Below are 27,394 nucleotides of genomic sequence, written 5' to 3' on the forward strand. Positions count from 1 at the left end.
CACAGGGCGGCACCCAGCGATGGCTAATACAGGGTGGTGCTGCCTGGCCAGGCACCCTGTCCTGGGCGGAGCAGAACATGCCTCATGCCTCCTGGGTCAGTCTTCACGTTCCTCCCTCTTAGCTGCCTCTGTTGAAGGCCAAGTTCAGTTCTTGGGTGGTTTCTGCCAGGAGTGACAGATTCAACTCTGTCCAGCCAGTTCAGCAAAACGCTGTACAGCCTCTAGGGGAGAGAGAGGGTGATGGATGGGCCTCCGAGTCCCCCGCCAGCCCCGCCTTACACCCCAACAGCCGTCCGCTAAGCGCTGCCTCTCCTGCCAGCCACTTCATTACAGATGGGACGAACGGGCCCAGGCACCCTGCACGGCGTCGTATAAATCATGGCTTCCTGCGCCGTAAGTCACAGGCCGTGATGGCTATGAAACACCAGGCCTGACAGGCTGCAGGGCAGCCAGCCCTCTGTCATCCTTAGAGCCCCGGACGACAGCGGGGAGAGAGGCCCTTCCCCTCAGGGCGCAGCCCTTGGGAGGGCAGCTGGAGCTCACCCAGCCTCTGGCCCTGGTCTTCTGGCCCAAAAAGACCCCTTACCTCTGATCATGCCCACCTGCCAGCCCAGACAGGGGTCCTAGTCAGCCCAGAGCTGTGGGACAGGGTTCGAGGTTGACCCCCAGGCCTCACACCCACCAAGCCCCTCCTGGCCGCCATTGCTTTGTTCCCCAAACACACGGGACACACTTGTGGCACCCCAGCCTCCCCAAGGAGGGAGCTGAGGTTCACAGAGAAGCCCCTCCTCACCCGGGGCCCCTGGAGGATTAGTGGAGATCAGGAGTCACACCCAGTTCCAGAACCTTCCACCACCCTCACTGACACCCTCTCCCCTTCACTCACTGTCGCTCTCAGGCTGCTCACTCTTTCCTCCTGGGCAGCCTGCGGTTCTCCCCCATCCCGCCCAGATTATCGCACCTGTGTCACTGATAAGAGTACGTACCCTGGTTCTGTGCTAACCCTCCCACGAACCCACAACGGACTGTTTCTGCTCCCACGGACAAATGGGGAAACTCAGAGATCTAAAGCTAGGTGCTGAGGTCACCCAGAGTGAGCACAGGGCCAGCAAGTGACCCCGGCCCTGTGTGACTACAAAGCCTGGGCTCGCAACCTCCATTTCCTTGCTTAGGACCCAGGCACTGTCCCTGGGCCTCGTGGGGACTAAGCAAAGACAGCTGGGGCAAATGTTTACTACCTGAAAAGAGCCGGTCAGGGCAAGGCACTACCTTGGCTAGGTCCCTCTGAGCGCTGTCCAGGATCGCCCATCTTCTGAAGGATTGGGGCCGTGGAACGAGGGCGGTGAGGGTCCAGCAGCCTGGGTTCCCATCCCTCCTTCTGCTGTGTGGCCCTGACCAAGTTACTTTCCTTCTCTGGGCCTCCATCTTCCCATCTGCCCATGGAGAAGGTTCCCCAGCCTCCTGGGGGCAAGAGCTGCTCGGGTGACATGCCCAGAGTCCCAGGCTGAGGTGTGCCCACGCATGCTCAGTGTTGAGAAGGCCTGGGGATGGGTGGTGGGGGCCATTCCCAGGCTGCAGGCTCCAATGAGAGCAGGTGTGCCTGCCTGAGCCAGTCCCAATATACTCCAGGGCTATATTGCCCGGTGGCCATTAGGCTCATGTGGCTGTTTAAGCTTAATTTTAAATGAATTAAAATGATATGAGATAAAACATTTGGGTTCTCAGTCACACTGGCCACATTTCAAACACTCAGTAGCCACGTGTGGCCATGGCTACTGTATGCGCAGCCCAGGTATAGAGCATTTCCACCAAAGTGGAAAGTTCCACTGGGCTGCGCTGCACCATGGCCGGGTCCCAGACAGCACCAGCTTAGCTGAGCTGCCTGGGGTGGGAGCCACGTGCATCCTCACATCCCAGCCTCCCTCTTGATGGGCCCAGTGGCCTGGCTCTGGACAGAGCAGCTGGACCACCGCAGGGGTGCAGGAATTGTCCACGGAGGCATTTTGGGCAGGACCAGTCTCCCAGGCTAAGGGTGGTCCCTCCTGCTTCGGAAGGTCCAGCCCCTTAGCCCCAGTGCAAAGCATCAGCAGCTTCCTCCATTATGACCATCACAAGCCTCCAAAAGCCCAGTGGGGACAGGCTCAGGACGGAGATGCTTCGAGTCCCCCAGCCGTCAAAGGCTCTCTCAGTCCCCGGCCCCCAGCCACCCATCCTGTGGTGCAGATGGAGAAACAGAGCCCAGGGGCGCCTACTCTTCTCTGCTCCATTGCAGCGAAAAACAAAGCTTCTCATTATTGCAAAGAACCCCCGTTTCGTCCCCCTCCGACCCTTCCAAAATGCCCTGAAAACCACGCAGGGTCTCCCGGGGACACGCACAGCTCTATTTTCTCCCGTCTGTGTAGTCCCCCCACCCTCACCCACCCTCAAGCATACACTCCACATTTCCCTGCATTTTCAAGAGGTTCTTGGATGGAAGGCAGCCCACTGTGTCCCATGAATCCCAGGCCAGAAACTTCTGTGTTTGTGGCAGATTCCTAATAAGGACTTGGGGAGCCTTCAGCGGAAGATTCTAGACTAGATCCCAGGAAGCCCTCCCCCTGTGCTGACATCAGGGCCCAGGAGGCCTTTGCCTCTGTGTGGGGACCCTCGTCCTCTGTGCCCTCCCCGGTCAGAAACCGAAGCTTTGCCCTGGGCTTCCATCCTGTCCCCTCCTCCTCTGGAGGTGAGAGGAGGGGTGGGGGGAGGGCAGGAGGGGGGAGGCGAGAGGAGACTGTTATTTAGGGTCCACGGAGGCAGTTGCTAGGAGATGCCTGGAGAGCTCACGGGAGAGGGGAGGGGCGGCCCAGGCGGAGCCCCGTGTGGGCGGCCGAGGGGCAGTCACCCCCAGGCCCGGCCTGGCCCACAGACCCCTAGGTCCAGCGTTTCGGGGGTTAGCGTGTTTGCAGCGGGGGCCTCGGGCGATGAGCCTTTAAACTGGGGAGACCGAAGAATAAAGCTGAGAGGGAACAAAGGCAAAAAACAGAACCGGCTCATGCTGGGGGTGCTCTGAGGCCTTCCAGCACTGCCACGGGCCCCTGAGCCCCTGGAGGGGCTGTCAGGTGAGGAAAACCGGCAGGCCGCCTGAAAGGCCGCCTGGCACCCCTGGCGACTGCACCCAGCCCCATGGCCATGCTCGGCGAGGCCCCTCCCGGCCACAGCGTCCACGCCTCCCCACGGTCCACTGGATGCCCCATTGTCTCCTGCTCGTGTAGTGGGGCAAGGACCCTGGGAGGAGTGAGGGTCTTGCCAGGGTTCCAGGGATTCCACCTGGTGGACCGTCTTCAAGCTCACTCTGCGCGACCCTGGGCCACATGGCTCAGTGCCTTCCTCTCCAGCAGTGACCTGGGCGGGTCGTTCTGGCCGCCCAAGGGAAGCACTTTGTTCCACGGGGTGCGGATGAGCTGAGCGCTCGGCCCATCCAGGCCAGATGGCGCTTCTGTCGGGCAGGGAGGGTCCCCGGCAGGCAGAAGCTCCACCAGGGTGTCCTTGAGCGGAGGCAGGGCGAGGGAGCCCAGGGCCTGTGCCCCCACTGCCCCCTTGCAGATGGGGTGGCTGAAGCCCAGATGGGTAAACACGGCCCAGGCCACGTGGCAGGCCAGGCTCATCCCAGGACCTCAGCACGTGACGGGCTCGTCGTCCACAATCACTCAAATATATCCCTACCTCCTCTCCTTTGCCGAAGGCTTTTGTGGCCCCTCTTACCAGCTCTTCTGGAGAGAGGTGGGCCCCATGCCAGCTCCGTGTATATGAGGTGTCTGGGAATTGAGCGGGCTGCGAGTTGCCTGGGGATTCCACTGCCAGGGCCCTTGGTCCTCACTGAGGAAAGGGGCACCTTGTTCCCGCCAGCCACGCAAAGACCAGAGGCGGGGTGCCAGCGGCTCTGATGCAAATGCCCTTGCTGGGTGCAGGGGTCTGGGCCCCCTGTGGTCCCTAACAACTTGCCAGGCTGACAGACAGGAGCTAGTGAGAGAGTCGGGGCCTTCACCATCCTGGGCTCCTGCGGGAGGCTCAGAGCTCCCAGGACGGCTGGAGCCACGTGCAGGTTGAGTCTGAGGGCACGGGGGCGTGGGGGGGGCACCCTTCTCCTGTGTCTTGATATCCAGCCAAGCTCAGTACTCAGAGCCACGGTGGGGGCCACAGTGCTCATTCTGTCTAGAAAAGCCTTCCAAAATAGATGCAACAGGGTGTGTCCGGAATGGGATTAGGAAGGACGGGCTGAGGTCACTGGCTCCGAGGGAAGGGTGATGTGTTCTGGCCCTGAGCGACCGGGTAGCCTGCGGAGGGCCAGGCCATGGCCTAGACCTTCCCGAGCTGCAGGATCAAGCAGGTGAGCTGGGGGGCGGCCCGTGACAGCCCCTCTTGTGTCGGTGACCCAGTGCCCTTTCCAGAGGGGCCGGAGCCATTTCTCCCCAGCAGAGGAGCAAACACAAACAGGGAAGGCGAGAGTGAACGTTTGTGTTTCCAGGTTCAAGCCCTGGGGCAGGAGTCGGGCTGGAACCTGGGCCTGACCTCCCTCGTCCCAGGCCTCCCCCCAAGGACGGCTGTGGAATGAATACATGCACAGGCCCCGTCCAGAGGTCCATGGCCAAACCACAGGGCCCGGGGAAGCAGCCCAGGCCATCTGGGAAGCCAGCTACCCTCCTCTCCTCCGCTGGCCCTACGGGGTCCACTCGGGTTTCCCCAGGCCCGTCTGTGAGCAGGCGGGGGGCTGCAGACGTTCCTTTGCCTGAGGCTTGGGAAAGACAAAGGTCCCCACCCCCCAGCTTGCAGTCTGGTGAGGGGGCCAAATTATCTCTACAAAGGTCATCCGAAACCCAAACGTCTTCCCATGGCCTTGACTTTATTAGCCTGACCTGTTCCGACCCCGTCCGCAGTGGGGCTGAGTGGTGTGTGCGCCTCTGAAAGCAGCCTGGGCCCTCCAGGGACTGCCTGCACCTCAGTCACCACGTGGCTTCCTGCCTGTGTCTGCGGGAGCCTCGTCCTCCCTGTCCCCTGGGCATCTGCCACCCCTGCTCCCCACGGGGCCAGGCTCACTGGGGCACAGCAGCGTGGTGCAGCTTTGTGGCAGCTGCCTGGGCCCTGGGCTGGCCCCCATCCTGGCAGGGAGGCAGGGTGGCAGGGTTCCTCCTGATGCACGGAGGACAGTTCTGGAAGCCCCACGAAGGGAGCAGGGGACTCACCCCCTTTCAGGGGCCTGTGCGAGGCCCATCCCCAGGGGGCCGGAAGAGTGGGAGACCAGGACCAGAGCTCAGTCCTAATCAAAGAGTAAGGACAGGAGGCACCCACCCAGCAGGAGGATTCTGCCAGGTTCTCACCCAGCAGCATGCCTTCCTCTCCAGACCTAGACAGCGAGGGGCTCTCGGGGAAACCAAGCCAGGAGAGGGAGCTTCTGCACAGATGAGGGTGGGTGCTGATCTGAGACCCCTGCCAGCCCCTGCTTCTGGCACCGCTTTCAGGGCTGGGAACTCTCAGAAGGCTTTCCCGTGTGAAGAACTGAGAGGTCAAGGCAGGAAGAGCTTCCTTTCTGGACCCACCCCCCACCCTTCCTGGGATCTGGGAACGAGACCATTCTGCCAACCCTGACCTCAGGGACCATGCCCGTCTGGCACACACGCTCTCTGCCTTCCCTACTGCGCCTGAGGCAGACAGTACTAATCAATCCCCACACTGTCCCCAGTTCCGGACACACCTTACAACTCTCCAAGGCTGCCTCAGGGATAGGAACCCAGGGTAAAGCTCCCTGCCTCCCTGCTTTGACACGGGCCTTATCGAGTGTTTCCTAAGTGCTCTCGCAGAAGCTCTCAAGGGCTACAGGTGTGGTCCCTGAGCCTAAGGGGTTATGGGTGGCTTTTTTAGGGTGTGGGTGAACTCGAGACCACCCTTTGGTCAGTGACCACAGAACGGGCCTTCTGGGTCCTCTTTCCACCCTCTCAGTTTGCATCTGTTTGGGGGGGTATGGTTCGCAGGCCTCGGCTGAGGGCAGGGGGAGCCCAAGCTCTGGCCAGGGTCCGCTGGCCTCCGGACCGGCTGAGGCCCTGCCCCCGGCCCCTCAGTAGATTCCCTTCATCCTCTTGTTGTCGGGATCGAAGGGAGACTTGAGGTGAGCCTGGGCCGGGTAGGTCACCCCCATCCTCTCCAGGGCGTACTCTCCACTCTTCACGAAGTCCAGTGAGACCTAGTAGCCGAAGAGGAGGGGCCTCGGTCACTCGTCACCCAGTGGGTGCTGGGCTCATGCTACCTGCCTCTTGGGACGGGGCCAGCTGCCTCGGCCTCACGTCCCTCCTGCGGGCAAACCCATCGCCATGCTGAGGGTCTTCCCTGAGCCGAGGGGCTGCCCTGAGCAGGTAGATTCCGTGTCCCTGCGTACCCGAGTTGGATTTGACCACCTGGGGTCCAGCAGAGCTGAGGTCTGGCAGTCAGTGAGATTTCTCCCGCAGGGCAGCATCCCTCCACCCTGGAACTGCAGGTCCCTGGGAACCGGAGCATGACCTGGACACGCAGGGCAGTGGCGGGCAGAGGCCGGGTGGGCTGGCCCAGGGCGGGATCCCGTTCTCCTGGTGCAGAGAATACACCCAGGGCCGGGCCTCACGGAGGGGTTCTGCTCGGGTTGTTAAATGACCTCTCTCGGCAGCACAGGGTTGGACGGAAAAAATACCCCAAACAGACGAGGCTTTTTACGTGACTGCAGTGTTGGAATGAAGCGGTTTCTAGACCAGGCTTCTGAGCCGTGGTGGGCACTGGCCGGGCTCAAAGCTCCACGCTGCCCGCACTGGGCCCAGAGGCAGGTGGCAGAGACCACTGGTGCCTTCAGACATCTGAAGGACTGGCTTGCCCAGAGCTGGGGCGTAGTCCTTACTAATAAACACCCCGGAGGCCACCAATTCTGCCCCCACGTCCAGAGCCTTTCCTTTCAAGGGCAGTTTTCCTATTTTACAAAGGAGTCTTGGTTACCCTGCTGCTGTGCTGGTAAATGTTTAACAACCAGCTCTCAAGGGAGGGGAAAGGGTTGGGGGATGGGGGAGGCCTGATTGTGGCATTTGCCCATTTCCATGGTATAAACACACTGGACATCCCTGATGGCGGGGTTGGGAAGAGGTGGACACAGTCGGCTCTTACAAGCCAGCCTGAGCCGGCCCTGGCCCTGCACTGGTCAAACCCGGGTACCCTGGGCCACCTGTCTGGGTAGGTATAAGTGTTCCTTCCTCGGTCATATTAATTAGAAAGCCAACCTGACCAAGCAGAAAAAGCAAGAATTATTGTTCTTTGAAAGAAGAGGTGACTAGGCCTGCACCCACCCCTACCCTTGCATGGGGCAAATGGACACAGAGCTTCAGCTGGGACCCAGGGCTCCATATCTGGGGTGTCAGAGTCCTTTGTCACCGCAAAACGTCATCACCAGCCATGGCAAGCCCTTCATCACAACTGTGCTTATTAAGGCTCCACTCAGAGCAAAGATCTTTAGACAGCCTGTGAGGCAGGTGGGAATAATGTCCCCATTTTACAGATGAGGAAACCGAGGCTCAGAGAGACGCCCTTGTCCAAGGTCGCCAGTCCAGTCCAGGGCAGAGCGCCAAAGCTACTGAGGCCGAGCCTGTGTCCTGAGCCTCCCAGCCCACTGCGGATGCAGCCTGCTCAGACACCACCGCAGCCTGGCCCCTCCCACCTTGGGTCTGCCAGCAGGCCTGGCCCGCCCCTGCACCTCTGCCAGGGCTGGTCTGACTCTTCTCCTGCCCCCTCCATGCTGCTGCTTCCAAGTGCCTCCCCCAACCTGGAGCCTCAGTGGGGGGAGGTGGGGGGCTGCAGCCCAGAGACTGTCGGGGCAGGGGAGGCCGGAAGGCCCAGCTGGATAGGCATCCCTGCCCCGACGTCAGAGCCTCTTGGGGCCTCTTTCTCTGCCGTCAGGGGGCTGGTGCACGACTCCAGGGAAGCAAGCAGGTGAAGCCATAAAGGTGCCACCGATGACAATGAGCTCGCCCCACCACTCGCGTCACACCACCCAGCCAGCCCGGCATGAGCTTTGCACCCCTCCCGGGGCTCAGACCCCTGGGGGCCCTCTACGGGCCCTGCCTCTGCCCTCACTCCCCCGCCAGTACGGACGGTGACATCCGTGCTCGGTGGGGGATTATTTGGGTTTACAAATGATTGTTTGGGCAAAATGTTTAGATTTTCTCCACCCAGAACAAGCTGCCCCTTCTGTCTCATTGTCAAGTTTCCCAAATGTGACTGCGCGCGTGTGTCTGTGTGCACGTGTGCCAGTACGTGTGCGCACATGCGGGTATATGCGTGTGTACACTGATGTGTGTGCACACAACCATTTGCACGCACACGGGGTCTCCAGCTTCAGGGAGCAGCGGGCGTTAGCCCAGCCCAGAGCCTCTTCCTGACCAGGAGAAGCTTGGAGCTTCCAAAATCAGATTCTTTCAGAGAGAAAATCTGGAAGGAGCTCCGACTCTGCCCAGGGACACAGCCCCATCAGTCAGTCACCTCACTGTGCTCTGGTCCCCTGCACGCCCAGCACACTCAAGGTGCGGGGCAGGGGTGCTGGTGTGGAGCCTGAGAGGACCCGGGGCTCCCGGTGACAGTGCTGGGGAGTGGGACTCACCGGCCCGCCGCTGGGGTCCCGGATGTAGCCGTAGGCCAGAGTCTTGTCGATGCTGAACCCAAAGTCGGCCCTCCGGACGTGGCCCACCACCTGGCCGTTTCTCCAGATGGCCTCCAGGCCGAACATGGGCACTTTCCTGGAAGAAACAATAGACGGCTGGGACCCCAGAGTCCCCGGAGGGGAAACTCCCATGCTTTGCCTGGTCGAGGAGAGAGGGGCCGCGCCCGCCAGACCACGGGCTCCACGCCGCAGGGCTGGTCTGCTATGAGCCCCTGTGCCCAGCGCCGGGCCCCCGGGGATGCCATGGCACAGGATCCGAGCAAATAAATGAATGAACAGAAAACACCAAAAACAGGATCTGACTTTTGTGTCTCTAGGGACAGGCCCCACAGATTTGGAAGAGGCCCATCTTGAGATTTCTTTTCCATTTGACTTCTGATCAGTTTAAAACTGTCATACGGGGCTTCCCTGGTGGCACAGTGGTTGGAGTCCGCCTGCCGATGCAGGAGACACGGGTTCGTGCCCCAGTCCGGGAAGATCCTACATGCAGCGTAGCGGCTGGGCCCGTGAGCCATGGCTGCTGAGCCTGCGCGTCCGGAGCCTGTGCTCCGCAACGGGAGAGGCCACAACAGTGAGAGGCCTGCGTACCGCAAAAAAAAAAAATTAATAATAATAATAATTTTTTTAAAAACTGTCATATGACTTGTTTTACTCTGATGGGTCTCCTTTTTCTACAGTGCGCTGCATCATCTATTAAAAGTGCTTTTCTGTATACATAAGGTACAATGCTCGCTGTAAAAGTTTTGAAAATTCAAAATAGAAAACCAAGAGAAGATTAAACTACAGTCACAGAAACGCCAGCACCGGATCGTCTGGTGCAGATCTTGGCAGATGTGCCCCTCCTGTGAATTGCACCTGCGAGGACTGTGCTGGGCCCTGGGGAGGCAGCAAGTGCCGCGTGGCCCCGTGAGTCCCCGGGGCGGGTGCTGAGGACCATGCCCGGCGGCGAGTGGGGCACAGCTGGGCCTAGTTACGGTAACTGGAACTGGGTGAACCCTACACTGAGGAAAAGAGCCTGCACAGGATCTGGGGTGCTGCCCAGTTCAGAGACCAGGAGGAAAAGGTCTGGGCCCCACGGGTCCAGTGGATGAAGGTGGGATGGAAGGAGGCTTTGTAAGCACGTTCTTATCTCCTTTGGTCTCACCCAGTCCTACTGGGGTGCCACGTCCATGGGAGGGGACAGCCTCAGAGAGGCCACCTGCCTCGCCCAGGGCCCCAGAGCAAAAGCAGCGGGAGTTCTCTGTGACTCCCCAGCTGGCGCCCGGGCCGGGTCTCTCCTCAGGCCTGGGACCGGCCAGGCCACGGCATTGGGTGGATTCTGCAGCCCGGCAGGGAACCCACAAGTGGGGAGAGCCAGGCTGTGGCCGGTGCTGTCTGAAGTTGCGGGCGCTTCCTGGAGGGCCAGGCGTCAGAAGGCCTTGGCGGACCCCTGCTCTATCTGCACCCCAAACCAGAGCTGAGCTGCTCCCCGGGAGATGGACAAGGAATCAGGCGGAGAGGCGGCCTGATGGGAACCCAGGGAGAAGCCGCAGGACGATGACAACCCCCAGCTCTGCTCTCCCTCCGCCCCCCTCCCCTGGGCACTCTCAACACTTGCTTTGAAGGTTCCAAATCTGGGAGAAGTGGCACCTTTGACGGCTGGCTGTCAGCTCCAAATCAACGAAGCCCAGAGACGCCCGCCGCCCTGGAGACGGTTGCTATTCAGACTCCGTGTCACACCATCTATGTCTTCCAGTGCCAGCACCCGGGACCCAGGGACAATGTGGGCTCAGCTCCGAGCATGTAAGGGTGACACGCTCAAAAGCTGCCCCAGGGGAGGTGGGGGAGAAGGGATCAGGCCCCTCCACAGGGCTCTCCTCCCGCCTCTGCCACGTGCCCGGGCGAGAGCTACTCTGTCCCTTGGCCCCCACGGTCTCCATCTGCAAGTGGGGCTGGTGGCCCCAGCCTGGCCCTTCCCTCCACGGTCCCCCCTCCCGGGCTGTGGGGAGGCCCTAATGAGGACACAGTGGGACGTGGCAGGACCGTGACGGGCAGCCAGCTCGAGGCCCTCGGTCTGGAGCCTCCCACAGAGCTGGCTTGGGTTGGCAGGGCCTTTCACTTTTTTTTTTTTTTTTTTGCGGTACACGGACCTCTCACTGCTGTGGCCTCTCCCATTGTGGAGCACAGGCTCCGGACGCGCAGGCCCAGTGGCCTTGGCTCACGGGCCCAGCCGCTCCGCGGCACGTGGGATCCTCCCAGCGGGGCACGAACCCGTGTCCCCTGCATCGGCAGGCGGACTCTCAACCACTGCGCCACCAGGGAAGCCCAGGGCCTTTCACTTTTAAAATCTGTGTTTGAGGGAATTCCCTGGTGGTCCAGTGGTTAGGACTCTGCGAACTCACTGCCGAGGGCGTGGGTTCAATCCCTGGTTGGGGAACTAAGACACTGCTAGCGCATGGCGTGGCCAAAATAAAATAAAATAAAATCTGCGTCTGATGAGTGCCGCCCTCTTTACTCCCTGCTGACCAGCACCGGCCCCGGGCCTGGTGTGCACCCTGCCCGGCCCTGGCGGGATCTGAGTTTGCAGCGTTGGCTCCGGAGTCAGGCCCGGCATGGACCCAGCCTCCTCACCTATAATGGGGCTGCGGTGGGAGTTCTGGGAGAGGGTGCCTGGCCCGTGGGGGAGCGTCACACCAGGCAGCTCGAGGGGAGGAACCCAGAAGCCTGCTTGTCTGCGGCAGTCACTTCTGGCAGCCCTGGCCCCAGGGGTACTCACTCGTCCACGGTGAAGCCCACCAGGCGCCGGCAGAGGCCCTTGACCCGCTGCTTCTCCAGGGCCTCGCGCCCCAGGAAGGGGATGGTGGACTTGAGCTTGCAGGTGAAGGCCAAACCTGCTTCCAGGGGGCTGTCGTCAGGCCGCAGGTCGGCGTGCCAGTGCCGGTAGCCTGGGTGGGGAGACGACGGGGTCAGCGCCAGCAGAGGCAGACACACGCTCTTCGCGAGACACACGTGGGCGCCTGCCCCAGCCCACGTGCCCACCCTAGAAACTCCATGACCTGGGCCTCCTGGGGCGGGGGGCATCCTCGATCGTAGTAGGTCCCCTGGACGAGCCCATCAGCACTGTGGCACCCGTGCTGTCAGGCTGGGGGCCCTGGGGAGGGGGCTGTGAGGGGCAGCACTGAGGGCCCCTTCCTGCTCCGAAGTTCTCCAGCTCTTTCTGGGAAACTTGGTGCTACATCCAAATCCAGCTCTGGCCCCCGCCCGCCCCTACCTGGGAGAGCACCCCTGCCCTCAAGAGTGCTGGTGTCAAGAGATGCGAGCACCATCCCCGGGCCTGCGTGGAGGACCCGGTTCGTGGGCGGCAAAGGGGATTTGGGGAGACGGCAAAGGTTGGGGGAAGGGGGAGCACAGTGGGGCTGGAAGGATCACGGGGCCAGAGGTGGGGGTAACAGCCTCTCTGCCTCCAGTGAACGTGGCTCAGGCAGCCCACCGTGGTGTCCAGACCCTGCACACACCTTTCTCGATGCTCAGGGAGTCGATGGCCCGGTACCCGGCATTGACGAGGCCGTGCTTGGCCCCTGCTGCCACCACAGCCTGGTACACGGGCAGGCAGGACAACCTCGGGATGTGCAGCTCCCAGCCCAGCTCCCCAACGAAGGACAGCCTCATGGCCCGGACCTGGGGGACAAGTCACAGCTCAGACGTGGGCCAGGGTCAGACGACTGAGTCAAGGTCCAGCCACCACTTACTGGTGGACACTTCCTACCGTCATCATTATTAGCCGGCCCTGGGCCCAGGCCACTGGCCTCTGGCCCCAAGAAATGGGGGGTCCTGAGGAGAGGCCTCAGGAGCACTCTGGAAATGTTTTTGTTTTTTTTAATACGTTGATTGATTGATTGATTTTTGGCTGCGTTGGGTCTTTGTTACTGCACACGGGCTTTCTCTAGTTGCGGCGAGCGGGGGCTACTCTTCGTTGCGGTGCACGGGCTTCTCATTGCTGTGGCTTCTCTTGTTGCAGAGCACGGGCTCTAGGCGCGCGGGCTTCAGTAGTTGTGGCACGCAGGCTCAGTAGCTGTGGCTCGCAGGCTCTACAGCACAGGCTCAGTAGCTGAGGCGCATGGGCTTAGCTGTTCCGTGGCACGTGGGATCTGCCCGGACCAGGGCTCGTACCCATGTCCCCTGCATTGGCAGGTGGATTCTTAACCACTGCGCCACCAGGGAAGTCCCTGGAAATCTTTAAAAGGAAGGGGTGTCGTTGTGGGGGTGGGAGAAAGTGGACATGTGGTTCCCAGGCCACAGCTCTTCTCCTAAGTGACTGCAGGAATGCCCTTGGGCCTCTGTAACCAATGACTACAAACCCGGGGAGTTAAAACCACAGAAGTGTGCTCTCTCCCCGTTCTGGAGGCCCGAAGTCCACAAGCAAGGTGTGGGCAGGGCCACGCTCCCTCTGGAGGCCCCAGGCGCTCCTGGCTGCGTCATCCCGACCTCGGGCTCACTGTCCTCTGTGTCTGTGTCTCCTCGTCTCCATCAGGACACTTGCCGTTGGGATGAGCCCCACCCTAAGCCAGGATGGTCTCATCCTGAGATCCTCTGCCTTAATCACAACTGCAGAGACCCTATTTCCAAGGTCCCATTCCCAGGTCCGGGGTGGGGACATGGACATGTGTTTTGGGGGCCACCATTCAATCACCGCAGTGACTTGGGCAAGCCTGTTGGCCTCCCTTTGGCCTCGATTTCCCTGTCTATAAGTGGGGTCAGGGGCCTGGCTTTGTCTGTCTTAGGAAGCTCTGGTGTGGGTCCACGAAGCAGAATGGTGAGTCAGCCGCACGGCTTGTGAGCTGCGGTGGATGCAATTGGCGGGTTGAGAGGCGTCGAGGGGGAACAGCCGGGTATTGGGCGAGTATCCTGATCGCCCCCTGGTCTCGTGGGCCTCGGTCAAGTGCTGGGATCTGAAGACAGACACAGGCTCTGCCCCCCAGGCCTCGAATCTTAGAAGGACTTAGCCAGAAGCCCAAGACAGCTTTACGGCTACCAGGCCCTGGGTGGGCACATGCTGGGGAGCAAGGACTCTGCTGGGAGGGACGGACCAGGCTGGACTCTTGAGCAGAGTTTGCTCTCTCGGATGGGCTTGCCAGGCAAGTGGAAGCTGGAGCAGATTTGGGAGGGCGGGAACAGGAGAGAAAGGCCGGCTGGTGGGGCTGGAAGGGCCTTGTCATCCGGCTGCGGACATTTGACCGTGAAAGCCACTGTCGAGGGTTGGGTCCCACAGGCCAGGAGAGGGACCATGGGCCCCCAAACTCCACGGAAGTGACAGAGATGTTTATGGAGTGTCCACGGGCAAAGCACTTCATCGGACGCTCCTCACCCCACGCGGTGATGGGGACCGCTGTGGAAAACATCCTGGGGATGATACAGAAACAGGGCCTCCCTGCTTGGCCTGAGCACACACAGCACTGACGTGGGGACAGCTGGTCTCTGGGCATGTGTGTCCCTCACCACTGTGTACTGGCCCAGCAGCCACATGGAGGCCACAAACAGGCTGGGGGCACGCCTGGCCCGGTAGCCTGACTTTTCCTGCACGGCTGGTTTGGTGGCACGTCACTCACGCACCCAGCACCTGGCGGCTGCTTCCAGCCTTCGGGCAAATACTTGAACCCTCAGCGTCCCCATGTGCAAGGCCCAAGCATGGGACTGTCCAGCTCACAAAAGGGACAGGGAGGGTGCAGCAAGTCACAGAGCTCATGGAGACGGAGGACCTGGTATCATTACTGCTGTGAGCCCAAAGGGCTGCCCAGTGCAGCTCCTGCCAGGATAATATCTGAGCAGAAGGAGAGTGGGGGCCACTCTGCCGACCACGGAACCAGCGCCTTATAAATCTGACACTTCAATCACACTGCCACCGAGGGGCTGGATTCGGGAAGTTTTGAAAGAGCACAAATTTGCTCTGAGTTGCCATTTGCCCGGGCCTCTCAAAAAACTCAAAATTGACACAGAAAATGTACTGTTGACATTTCCCTGCTCCCCTGCCTTGTCAACGGGCTTCTAATTTTAGACAGCCCACGGAGGAGCTCAGGGCTCAAAGCCAATCTCATTTTGAACAGGAAAAAAATCATTTTTAAAGCTCACCCATTCACGGCCCCAGGATCGCCGGTCTTATCAGACATACAGCCCCCCAGTTAAGTCAGGCTCTTGAATGAATTCACGGGTGGGATGGAGCTACCCCCAGCCCCTTCCCCAGCTCCCAGGAGCCCGGCGAGGCCAGGAGGCTGGCTGGTCTCCATCACACCCCAGCACACAGACGGGCTGAATTAATACTTCCTGAGTGAAGGGGGAAAACAGGCACAGATGGACAGACCTGTGCTTTCTGGCAAAGTGAGGGGAAGGGTTTGGGGATTCCTAGGTGACTTTCTAAGTTGCCAGCGTCATTGGTTCTTGAGACACCTTGTGTTTTTTTTTCTCCACTGAAACAGTGGAGTTGTTCTCTCTCATTTCTTCTGAGAGAGGACACGTACTGAAGGGAAGGGCTGAAAATAAGAACGTCTGCAACATGGGCTCAGGGTCAGCCAGACCCACGGGCTGGCCTCTCCCAGCCTCAGTGCCCCCCTCTGATAAATGGGGTGAGCATCAAGTTCATGGGAAGCTGGTTCCTGGTACACAGTCATCTGACAGTCAACGTGGGCTTGGATGGACTTTAGGAAGCAAGCCCCAAACTGAGGCAAACTCCCCTTCAAAACAGCCCCACACTGCTCTGGGAGCCATGGGCAGTGGACGGGGCCACAGAATTGTGGAAGGTCATCAGGAAGGGCCTTAAACCAGGTTTTGTTTAAACCTTTTCAGACCCCAAAGACTCCCCCGATACTGTTAGAACCAGCAAACCAAGTCAGCAAGGTTGCAGGATATAAAATCAACGTGCAAAACTGGCTGCCTTTCTATACCCGAACAGTGGACAATCTGAACAGGGAATTAGAAAAAGATCTGTTTACAATCACATGAAAAAAAATAAAATCCCTAGGAAGAAACCTGGCTAAGGTGGTGAAAGACTTGCATGCTGAGAACTATAAAACGTTGCCGAAAGAAATGAAAGTTCTTTCATTACACAAATAAATGGAAAGACATCTCATGTCCTCAAGATATCAATGCTACCCAAACGATCTACAGATTCAGTACAATCTCTATCAAAATCCCAGTGGCATTTTTTTGCAGAAATAGAAAAATTCACCTTAACAGTCATATGGGTGACCTCGAATAGCCAAACAATCCTGGAAAAGAACAAGGCTGAAAGACTCACTTCCTGATTTCAAAACTTATTACAAAGCTACCACATCAAAACAGCGTGGTACAGCAAAAAATCAGACAAACAAATCAACGGAATAGAAAAGAGAGCCCAGAAATAAACCCTCATGTAAATGCCCAGTGACCCTTAACAAGGGATCCAAGACTGTTCCGTGGGGAAAGGACAGTCTCTTCAACAAATAGTGACGGAAAAACTGAACTTTATCTTACACCATATATAAACATTAACTCAAACTGGATTAAAGACCTAAATGTGAGACCTCAGACTGTAAAACCCCTAGAAGAAAACATAGAGGAAAACTTCGTGACACTGGACTTGGCAGTGATTTCTCGAATATGATACGAAAAGCACAGGCAACAAAAAGCAAAAATAATTAAATGGGACTCCAGCAAACGTAAAAATTTCTGTGCATCAAAGGACACAGCCAACAGTGAGAAGGCAACCTACAGAATGGGAGAAAACATTTACAAATCATGTATCCGATAAAGGGTTAATATCCAGACTATATAAAGAACTCCTACAACTCAGCAAAAACAAAACAACCTGATTAAGAAATGAATTAAGAACGTGAACAGACGTTTCACCAAAGATGATATACAAATGGCCAACAAGCATATGAAAAGATGGGCAATATCACTAAACATTAGGGAAATGTAAATGAAAACCACAATGAAATATGATTTCAAACCCATTAGCATGGCTCCTATTTGAAAGAAAACACAGAAAATAATCAGTGTTGGCGAGAATGTGAAGGAATTGGAACCCTTGGGGCACAGTTGGGGGGGATGTAAAATAGTGTAACTGTTAGGAAAAACAGTATGGTGATTCCTCAAAAAATTAAAACTAGAACTACCATATGTCCAGCAATCCCACTTCTGGGTACATATGCAAAAGAACTGAAGGGTAGAGAAGGAGCTGGTCTGGTCATGTGCGTCCCGGGCAACAAGCATCCTGTTATCAGCAGACAAACTTAGCTCTGCAAATAAATGCTGGAACAGGACCTTGTGTGAGGCCCTGCTGGGAGCAATGCCCTTTTCTGCTTGGCCCACCTGGGGTGACCACTCAGGAATCAACAGGGCTTGGCCAGTGCCCATCTTTGCAGTGGCCACTGTGCTTCTGGCCGGCTGGCCCACAAAGGAAGAAATTGCTTCTAAAGCCAGAAAGAGCCACCTGCCAGCTGGGCCCCCTGGGAGGCTCAGACTCCTGGGCTGTGGAACGGAGACCCTAGAGGACCCCTGAGTGAGAAGAGATCTTGCTGGGGTGGGGAGGCAGACCCGCCAAGCCCCAAACACCTGGGTGAACGTCCTTACTTCTATGCAGTGCTTCTCCGTTCCAAATTGGCTCAAGGACCCTCTCCTTTTGGAAGGTTCTGGGTTTCAGACCCCTCCACCAGGACATGTGGGGCCCTGTAGAAAGTTCTGCGGGATGCTACTACGGGTCCCCAAGAGTGAGAGGATTCTCCCCTCTGCCCATCACCTGTTTCATTCAGGCCACTAGGGTGGCAATGAGATGGTCAGCAGGGTGTGGTGTGGGGGAGTTTTCCCATCCTGAGGCTGAGCAGCGTCCCCATCAGCCTAGGCTGCAGCAGGCTTAAGGCTTATCTTCCCCAGAAGGACAAGGTTGGAATCCGGAACACGAGTCACGAGATGCCCCGAGCCCCAAGCCGGGGCTCTGCACACAGTGCGTGGTCAGTAATGTCTGTGGTCCCACACGGGGTCACCTGCCCCAGACACAGATGGCAAGCCCAGCAAGATGAAGCGTCTAGCTACCCATTCCACAAACACCTGTGCTCAAACATCCCATGGGACCCTGGCATGCCCCCAGGCTCCGGACCCTCCATAGCACTCAGGATGCTGCCTGGTCCTCCCGGCACTCACACCTGACACAGGGCAGGTGAGGGCCAGCCACCCACCAGAGCAGGCACCACAGTGGCTGAGAGCGTGGGCTGGGGTGCCACATACCTACTGGGTTTAAATGAGTCACAAACGTTGCATCCCTGGCGACTGACATCCCTCTGAGTCTGCTTCTGCAAATCCTGGCTGACAATAGAGCTCATGACTGCCCATGGGAGCAGTCAACAGAACTGTCACTATAGAGCCCCGGGCAGGAGGCTAGCTACTCAGAGAGGTGGGTGCCACTGGCACGCCCATTTTACAGATAAGGAAAGTGGGGCTCAGGGAGGTCGAGCCACTTGCCCAAGGCCCAGTGATGTCCTAGAAAATGTTCAACAATCAAATCTTGGGGGGCACGGGGTTGTTCTGTAGCATTTACCACTTTCTGTGGTATAAATACTCCTACTACAGCTGATTTCAAGCTACCAATGGTTTAAGCACCCCTTGCTAATTTTCCTACAGATTTAACCCTCAGCTCTCACGAGCCGGTATGAGCTCTTCCCAAGACGCTCGGAGGACTCACAGCTAGTAAGTCAGAGCTAGGAGTCAACACCATAAGATCCTCCCTCCCTGCCCTACACTGACTCACTGGAATATTTTTGTGGGGAGGGAATCTGTTCAGGTTTCAGTAAAATGGATTTGGGGGCTGGGTGCCATGTTTGGTGCGTCGGTGAACTTCCTGCCAGCTCTCCGTGGGGAGGACTGAAATCAGGGTAGTGCTAGATGCCCACCCCAGCTTGGATCAAAGGCCGCACGAGTGCCCCAGGCAGGAGCGCCCATGTCACTCCTGTGGGATGTTTGGCCACGGGCAACATCAGAACAAGCCTGGAGTAGCCTCTCTGGGCAGACACCGCAGGAAGGCTTGAGCAGATGTGCCCACAGACATGGGCCCAAGCTCTCTCAAATCACATTAGCTCGTGGTGATTTTACCTGTTTCCGGGGAGTCTGGGTGTGTATCAGCACCCCCGACTCACTGGGCACATCGTCCAAACTCAGTCACCCCTTAAATAAGTGAGGATCTCAGGGGCTCCCGAGGCAGGGTATAGGCAGGGATCAGAGTATGTGCAGCCCCCTGCAGGGGCCTAGAGCCCTGAATCCACAGGAGAGGGAAGAAGCCAGTTGGCAGTAGGTTTAAAAGATCTTCATTTTTCAAATCCTCTGGACATCCCAAGACACCCTTGATTCCAAAAACATCCTGCAGTGGGAGTGTGCAATCTTTCCTAGGAGTCTGGTCCAGTGGGCTAGTTTAGGGTGGTGCTGGTAGTTCTGGTGAAGGTGGTCTGGTGATGGTGGTGGTGATGGAGGTGGTGGTGATAATGATGGTGGTGGTGGTGATAATGATGGTGGTGGTGATGGTGGTGGTGACGGTGGTGGTGGTGATGGTGGTGGTGGTGATAATGACGGTGGTGGTGATGGTGGTGGTGATGGTGGTGGTGATGGTAGTGGTGGTGATAATGACGGTGGTGGTGATGGTGGTGGTGATGGTGGTGATGGTGGTGGTGGTGGTGATGGTTGTGGTGGTGGTGGTGATGGTGATGGTGGTGGTGATGGTGGTGATTGTGGTGGTGGTAGTGATGGTGATGGTGATGGTGGTGGTGGTGGTGGTGATGGTGATGATGGTGGTGATGGTGGTGATAATGATGGTGGTGGTGGTGATAGTGGTGATGGTGGTGGTGGTGATAATGATGGTGGTAGTGGTGATGGTGATGGTTGTGGTGGTGGTGGTGATGGTGGTGGTCGTGATGGTGGTGATAGTGGTGATGGTGGTGGTGGTGGTGGTGGTGGTGGTGGTGATGGTGATGGTTGTGGTGGTGGTGGTGGTGGTGATAATGGTGGTGATGGTGGTGATAATGATGGTGGTGGTGGTGATAGTGGTGATGGTGGTGGTGGTAATGATGGGGGTGGTGGTGATGGTGATGGTGATGGTTGTGGTGATGGTGGTGGTGGTGATGGTGGTGGTGGTGATGGTGATGGGGGGGATGGTGATTGGAAACCAATTTTCAAAGATTCAGAATAAATAAAAGGTGTGATGCTCAAACCACACTTCACAAACTTGGCCATCTCAGAGGATCAAAAAAAGAGCCACAGATTCCAAGCAGGTGGTAAATACTATGGACCACCCCCAGAAAAAGGCCCCGTCTGCACCTACAGACAACGGCAGAGGCTGCACGATCAGAACATCCTTGCAGAGAAAGGATGGGTTTCTGCCCTGGAGGAGCTTCCAGAATCTCTGAAGCACACCCCCGGGAGTCCCTCTAAGCCACCCAACCTCATTCCAGCCACACTTTGTCCTTATACTTTCATGGCAAGAAGCTGTCACTGCCCCCCACGGGACACCCCTGAATAGTGGCCTCGGCCACCATGTCTCTCAGCTACACACCACCCCCGGCTCTTTAGGACAGAGGTGAATTTGCATAAGTTGTGCAAAGCGACTTTTTAGGCGATGGCTAAAACCCAGTTGGCAAACACAGGCTCCGTGAAGGTATGGGCATCCCGCCTCTGTCTGTACAACGCGTGGGGGTGGGAGAATGTTCCATCCCAGACTAATTGAATCTGAATGGTGCCACAGCAAGGACACACACAGTCAGGAAAAGAAATTCAATTTCCTTTTGACCTGCAATTAATTTTCAGGAAAAAATCGCTTTATCACCTTGCCTAAAGATGAGCTTCTAGCCCAGCACCTTATGCTTTCAGAAGGGGTCCCCGTCCTTGGTTGAGTCAGGAAGACACCGCGTCTCCCCTGGGAACCAGGCCAGGAGCAGGCTTTCACTGGGATCCTCGCTGGCCTTGAGGACATCCGCTCAGCTGGCTGCCAAGGGGACAACTCCCGCCCCCTGCTCTTCCTCTAGGAATGCAAGGATCTTGCAAGCCTGGGGCTGGTCCAAGCATCGCAGAATTATTGCAAAACAACGGCACTGCTCCGCTGAGGATACTGCTTGGCTGGTGGCACTGCTCAGCCATGATCGCCCGCCCGTGCATTTGCCGTGAGTGCGGGTAACTGTGGGCAGCGGCGGGGTCCTGCTCACCCACCCTCGGTCAGGACCTGTGGTTCTGGGCTCTGACCCTCAGCATTCCGTGTGTCCCTCGTGACCCGGAGGCCTTCCCAATGACTCAGACACACATATTCCTCTCCTGCATCTGGTTGGCTGGCATCCAATTATCTCCCATAAAGACTTGGCCCCGAGCTCCGGGCCCAGCATCGCAACATTGATGGAAGGGGTGTCAACACATGCTGATATTATTTAGGAGAATATGAAATTCCCCCTGGATCCAGAGAGCATGCAGGATATCTGGACAGACTTACAGGATGGGCCAGAAAAGATTTTGGTCATTGTCTAAACTTTGTGCTACAGATGGGGAAACTGAGACCCAGAGAGGTGATCCCACAGAGGCCGGGGCAGGACCAGAAGCCAGGCCTGCTGGCCCCCAGCTCTGCTGGGCACTGAGGTGATGGTGCTCCCAGACCCCCGGATCCTGGGCTGACCCGGTTCCCACCCCCCCACCTGCCTGTGAGGCCACCTCAGGTGGGGGCCAGGGCAGTGGCCAGCCCCAGGTCCCATGGCCCAAGTCCTGCTGGCAGCTGACTTCCCTATCCCTCTTGCTGGCCAGTGGATGGGAAGGCCTTTGTGCCCCTGGCTTGGACCATCTGGGAACTTGTGGCTTGGGTCACTGTGAGGTCAGCAAAAACCATAACATTGGCACAAAGGAGCCAGAGCCTGGCCTGTGGGGCCCTCAGGAGAAGGCGCGGTTGCCAAGGCAGGACGGGATTCCTCCTGCGAACGTCTTCCTGGGACCTTCTTCACCCCCATGTCAGCTGCTGAGCAGGGGCGGCTCCTCTCACCTCCCAGGCCCTCGCTCTAACGCAGGCTGGGCTAGGGCTGCAGCGTCCTTCCCGTCCCCCAACCTCAACTAGGCTGTGAGCCTGCAGAGGGCCAGGCCCGTGTCTTCCATCCCAGAGCCCTGATCGGGCAGGCTCCTAGCCAACATGTCCAGAATTATTTCTAGGGACAGTGCTGGGGAGCTCAGCATTGGGATAGAACCTTCAGTTTAGGAGGGATGCTGGGCTAGAACTCAGCTGGGCGTCCAAATTGGCCGCATATGAGCCGATGGGCCAAATCCCTTAGGTAGCGACTGGCCTTGGAAAGCTCTGTGCTTCTCCCTGACCCTGCCCCAAAGGCCTAGGGGACAGAAAATACCAAATGACTGCTGAACGGGCAGGAAGGCTGGGACCACGTCCCTGGGACGCCTCTGTCTCTGGGTTCTGGTTCTGAGGAACGTGTCACAGGTCAATAATCAGAGTCATAAAAGGCCCACCATCGAGGGAAGCCCGTCACAGGGCTATTCCCAGGAGAAAAAACAGCCCAACCAAATGTCCTGCTTACGGAGAGGATGACACGACGTTCAAAGTGGTTCTCAGACAGTATTTCAAGGAACAGGAAAGCTATCACAACTACTTAGTAAGAGAATAAAGCCGAATGTGCCAACTATGTATATGGGATGATCTTGCTTCTGTTTTAAAATTTACAGGCAGAGATTAGGGAAAGAAGATGGAAGGAAATACACTGTCAACCTTGGCTTTCTCTCTGGTGGAATTAGAGGGGGTTTTGTTTGTTCTTATTTTACTAATATTCCCTATTTATAGTGAAACAGCCCATCAACTCTTCAGGCAGACTCTGTGGCAGGTGAGAAAGGGAAGACTCAGAGAGGTCAAGGGTCACGCCCAAAGGGGTCATGTCAGTGGTGAGGTCTGCACCCAGGCCCTGCACACTGTGTACTGTGGTTGGAAACAGAGAAACGAGCAATAAGGTGCTTTTGACTAAACCAGTAAGCCAGTTCCAGAGGAGGCGGTGGAGAGAAGCAGCCTGTGTGTATCCTGCACCCCATGTCTCCCACCCCGTGGCCCCCGACCTGTGCCTGTTACCCCAAGCAGGAGTTCATCCTGGAGTCTGGCCTCTGCTTCCACCGGCCAGAGCCCTGGCCCAGCCCGGCTCCTGGAGGCCAAGGTGCAGCCAGACGGCTGTGGGCCAGGCCTGGGGCGGCAGCCAGGGCCGGAAAGGGCCAGCCCCCATTGCAGCCCACTGTCCAAGACTAAGGCCCAGGTGCCTCGCTGGAGCGACCCTTGGCTGGCAGGGGAAGCGCTCCCCGCTGGTCTTCTCCCACACAAACCCCGGAACCGCACACGGGCTGAGCCAACGCCAAGCTCCCAGCTCCCCCTCCCACTTCACAAGTCAGAACGCCGCCCCAGACGGGGCTGGGCGCTGCACGGACCCCACGGGGCCGAGAGGGCCAGAGCTGCAGTCGGCGCAGGCCAGATGCCACTGTGGCCTGGGGTGGAGCTGTGCCATTCTCTCAAAACGCACGCCCTCTCTGGTCCCGGCAGGCAGCTTTGTACCAAGCAGGCAGGAAGCAAGCTAGACAGAGACATCCCCAGTTTCCTGCCCCCCAGCACAGCCCCCAGAGAGGGAAGGCAGACCAGAGCCGGGCCAGCGCTCCCCAGCTCTGCAGAGCTGCTTTTATCTGGTTTCTCCTGGCAGCCTCCTTTCTGATGTCATTGAAACATTGTTTACTTGCTAACGGGACCCAGATTCCTCCGACCTCCAGCCCCTCTGCAGGCCAGGATCACAAACATCCCTTAGCACTTTCCCCCCAAAACCCCCCAGAGGAACATGAAGGAAGTAGAAGGGGGGAAAGTGCCCCCAACTCCGGCTGTCTGTCCACCCACCCCCTCCTTAGGCCACCTCCGTGTTACTGACACATATTCATGCACTTTTTATGTTTCATTAGCTGGGGGGTGCCTGGGCAGTCCATCCAACTTCTCTGAGCTCAATTCAGGGAAACATCCATCCTGGGGGTAACATTTCCTACATCGGGAGCTGCTGTAAGACCTCGTTCAATGCACCTGGCTGTGACTGCACACCTGCTAACAGGGCAATCACAGAGCAGCACCTCCTCCCCTGCCATGGCAGTTCTGCCTCTGGGGACGTGTGGTCACGTCTGGACACGTTTTTGGTTGTCACATCCGGGGGTGCTCCTGGCATCAAGTGGGTGAAGGCCAGGGACGCTGCTCCACACACTGCGATGCCCGGGATGCGCCCCCTACCCCGCCAGAATATCTGTTCCAAAATGTCATCGATAGTGCTGAGGCTGAGAAGCCCATGCTAGAACCTTCCACGCTGCCGTGAGTGTTAAGTGGGACAGTACTCATGAGTCACATGCTTTGAATAGTGCCTGGTGCCTTGCGAGCCCTCGGCTGACAGCAGCTGAGGTTACTTTGACCGCCTCCTCCTCACCCTGCCCTCGGGAAGTCAGGGTGGAGATCATGATGCTCATTTTCCAAAAAGGACACCACGGCCCAGGAGTAGGGCCTGACCAGAGCTGGACCCGGGACCCCGGCCCCAGGGTCTCTGAGGACGTTGAGGCCGCTGCAGCCCTGATACTGCCCACGGTCTCAGAAGCTTCCGGTCCTGACACCCGACCTTCTGGAGCTGGGGGATGGGCAGGGGGTGCTCCCCGGGGCCTGGCGGTGCACCCCGAGCAGCCCCTCTCCTCTCCCGCAATGTGGGGGGCTGGGAAGGGGGAACACTCCAGAGGACCAGCCGCCTCCTCAGGACATGCAGACCTCTGGAGCAGCGTAATTGCTTGGCTGGCCCCAGCGCTGTCCTCTCCAAGGAGGCACAGGAAATGCCCTGATCTGGGAGGGCGTGCCCTTGCCTCTGAGGAGGGGACCTTGGGGGCGGCTTCACAGGTGGCAAGTCCCTGGCAGAAGCTTGGGACTGCTCCCCTCAGCGTGCGCCAGACACTGGGTGGGGCACAGGTGATACCCGACTTTGACCCCCGTTCCTCGCCTGAGGCCCTAACAGCCTGTGGGCAGGACATGTGGTCCCCACTTCACAGTAGGGAACCAGGGTCCAGGGAGGTTCCACAGACGTGCCCAAGGGCACACGACTCCCAAGCCCTGGGTTTGTCCCCTTGCAGCTGCTGCCCCCTACAGCCCAGGGGACAGCGGCCGGGTGGTACCTACCAGGTGCCCGGCGGCTCTCACCAGCTTGTGAGTGAAGAGCGGGAAGGCCTCATTGCTCAGGTCTGCATCGAGCACGTCCTGGAGAATGGCCCGGCTGTGAGCGAGAACAAGGGTGGTCAGTCAGTCGGTCAACAAACACCTGCCCAGCCCCCCTGGGTGCGTGGCCCGGGCTGGAGAGGCACTGGGGACACAGCAGTGAGGGGGACAAGGCCCTGTCCTCACGGGGCAGACCGCCAACAAACATGCTATTAATAAAACACACCCAAAATCCAGTCAGATGAGAAAGGCACCTTCCTCAGGAACAGTGACAGGAACAGCCAAGCCCTGGGCAGAGACAGGACTCAGAGATGAGCGCTCACAAGCTCTCCTTTCTCAGATGGGGGAACCAAGCCCTGGGGCAGTTAACTAACACCCCTCGTGCCACAGGCCCCTGAGGGCAGGGCCCGCCCTCCTCACCTCCCCTGTCCTGCCGGGCCGGCAGTCTGGCTCTCAGGCTGGATGGGTTACCTGAGACCTCTCGGTGTCCATGGAAACCTTCAGTTCCTGGGCGCCGTGCCCTTTGCCTCCCTCTAGGACTTAGTTGACTCTTGCTCCCCTGCATGTTTCCACCGGGTGCCCTGGCCCCAGTTTAAACTTTTGTTATCCTTCAGGTCTGGGTGCATCTGTCACCTCCTACAAGAAGCCCTCCCTGATTCCCTGAGTCTGGGTCAGGTTCCTGCCCCCCCCACCCCACACTGCCCCCGGTCTGAGCTCACAGCCCTGATATGTCTCCTGCCAGGGTACCTCTCACACTGGTTGTATTGATGCTTGCCCCCACTGAACCAGGAGCTCCGTGCCAACAGGGCCCCATGCCTGGCACAGAGAGGGCAACCGGTAAATAGGGCTGATTGGAAATGGGCTGGCTTTGCACTGCAGGGCCAGCTCGCCATTGGCAGGAGACAGCCCCACCATTTCTGCCTCGCAGGGGTCCCAGCCAGCGCCCAGAAACGCTTCTGATGCCAATCCCCAGCCCCACGGTGCCGGGAGCTGCCCGCCCACGCCTGCCCAAGGTGCCCAGCGTGCTGCAGTGTGTCAAGATCCTTATGTAACAGCCCGGCGCCCACGTGCTGCCAGCCCCGGAGAAGCCACACCCAGTCCTTAAGAAGCCCGTCCTCTCTGCGGCCCTGGGTGGACGGGGCCAGGGCTGCTCCCTGGTCTTCCCAGCAGGGGAAGGAGGAAGGAGGCTGGAGCTGCCACCCGGGGCCAGCGTGGCCTTAGCAGTGCCAGGGGTACCCCAGCTTGGGCAGCAAGCTGGGCAGGCAGGTCTGCCAAGCATGGGCCAGGGTGCAGGAGGCTATCCCTCTGCCAAGGGGCAGCAGGTAGCACTGGAGGGCACTGGCTCCGGTCAGAGACCAGGTTCAGGTCCTGCTTCCTTCACTCACTCCCACCCCAACCTCGCCTCGGTCCCCTCGTCCACTCCATGAGGACAGCGATGCCACCTCACGGGGCCCTTGTGAGGGGGGCAGCCGCCAGAAAGCACAAGCCAAGCACCGTGGCATTAACAACTACAACGGCGATCACTGTCCCCCGCCGGGTCTCCCCTAGTCACGTGTGGCCTCTTGAGCTTAAGTTAATTAAGGTAAAAAATTCTGTCTCACTGCCACATTTCAAGGCCTCAATGGCCACATACAGCTTAGTGGCTACTGTACTGGACCACCAATTACGGAATGTTTCCAGAAAGTTCTATCGGTCGGCAGGTCATACAGCATCTCCCATGGTCCAGGTGCCGCGCCGAATGCTTTCCACATAACAACTCAGAAAGTTTAGCCCTTATCAGTGGTGCTGGTAACATTATTATTCAAGCAAGAAACTTTGGGTTATTTTTGAAAGGGCGAGGACAATCTGGGGGAGAAAGTTAAGAAGTTACCAGCAGGTCTCGGAGAGCTTGTCTTCCTGCCCTGGCAGCCGTCACTTGCCACCCTCCTTGAGCAGCTTCTAATGAGGCTGGAAGAGGCTGGCCGGTCTTCCCGGGGCCACACCTTGATCTGTCTGTCTGGTACACCCTCCCTCCCCTGCCCACTCACCCCCACCACCAAACCAAAAATAGCCCACTCCCTGTCCAAGGTCGCAGCGGCAATGAAGCTGTGAGGCTTCCGAGGATGGCCTTGAGCTCAGAAGGCCAGGACGCCCACCCCCATTCAGCCCAGAGATGCAGAGGTCAGGCTCACCTGGGGAGAGGAACCCCCCACACTGGACCCGTTGACCACCTGGACATGGCTCATCACTCCCTGCTCAGAATCCCTGCTTCACCTGGCCCCTGAGGCTCCTCACATCTGCCGGCCTGCTACTCCCTGGCCCAGAATCAGAGACCCCGTTAAAGCCTTTCTTCTGCTCAGTTCCCTCTCCTGGAGGAGCAGCCTCTGCACCTGTAGGCTCTTGCCTCCACTGCCCTCTGAGCACGTCTCCTGTGGCCCTGGCCTCACTGCTTTTCCTCCTGCCACAGGGCCTTTGCACCTGCTGCCTCCTCT

General features: G+C 58.3%; 1 protein-coding gene across 2 annotated transcripts in view; it reads right to left on the bottom strand.

Moving 5' to 3' along the window:
* Positions 1–4,851: 4,851 nt before the first annotated feature.
* SARDH (sarcosine dehydrogenase) overlaps positions 4,852–27,394 on the bottom strand; it is a 65,278-nt gene continuing 42,735 nt past the window's right edge. Inside the window, exons 19-23 of one of the 2 annotated variants that reach the window (XM_081237107.1) lie at positions 24,888–24,981; positions 12,196–12,358; positions 11,457–11,625; positions 8,642–8,777; positions 4,852–6,214 (exon numbers count right to left, since the gene is read on the bottom strand). In XM_081237107.1, coding sequence (XP_081093233.1) covers positions 6,089–6,214; positions 8,642–8,777; positions 11,457–11,625; positions 12,196–12,358; positions 24,888–24,981 — 688 coding nt within the window. In that variant the 3' untranslated portion in view covers positions 4,852–6,088. The remainder of the gene's footprint in view (positions 6,215–8,641; positions 8,778–11,456; positions 11,626–12,195; positions 12,359–24,887; positions 24,982–27,394) is intronic. The other variant, XM_081237108.1, reaches the window with a different exon arrangement.

Source organism: Mesoplodon bidens (assembly GCF_964165515.1).
Source record: "Mesoplodon bidens genome assembly, chromosome: 6".
NCBI classification, from domain to species: Eukaryota; Metazoa; Chordata; class Mammalia; order Artiodactyla; family Ziphiidae; genus Mesoplodon; species Mesoplodon bidens.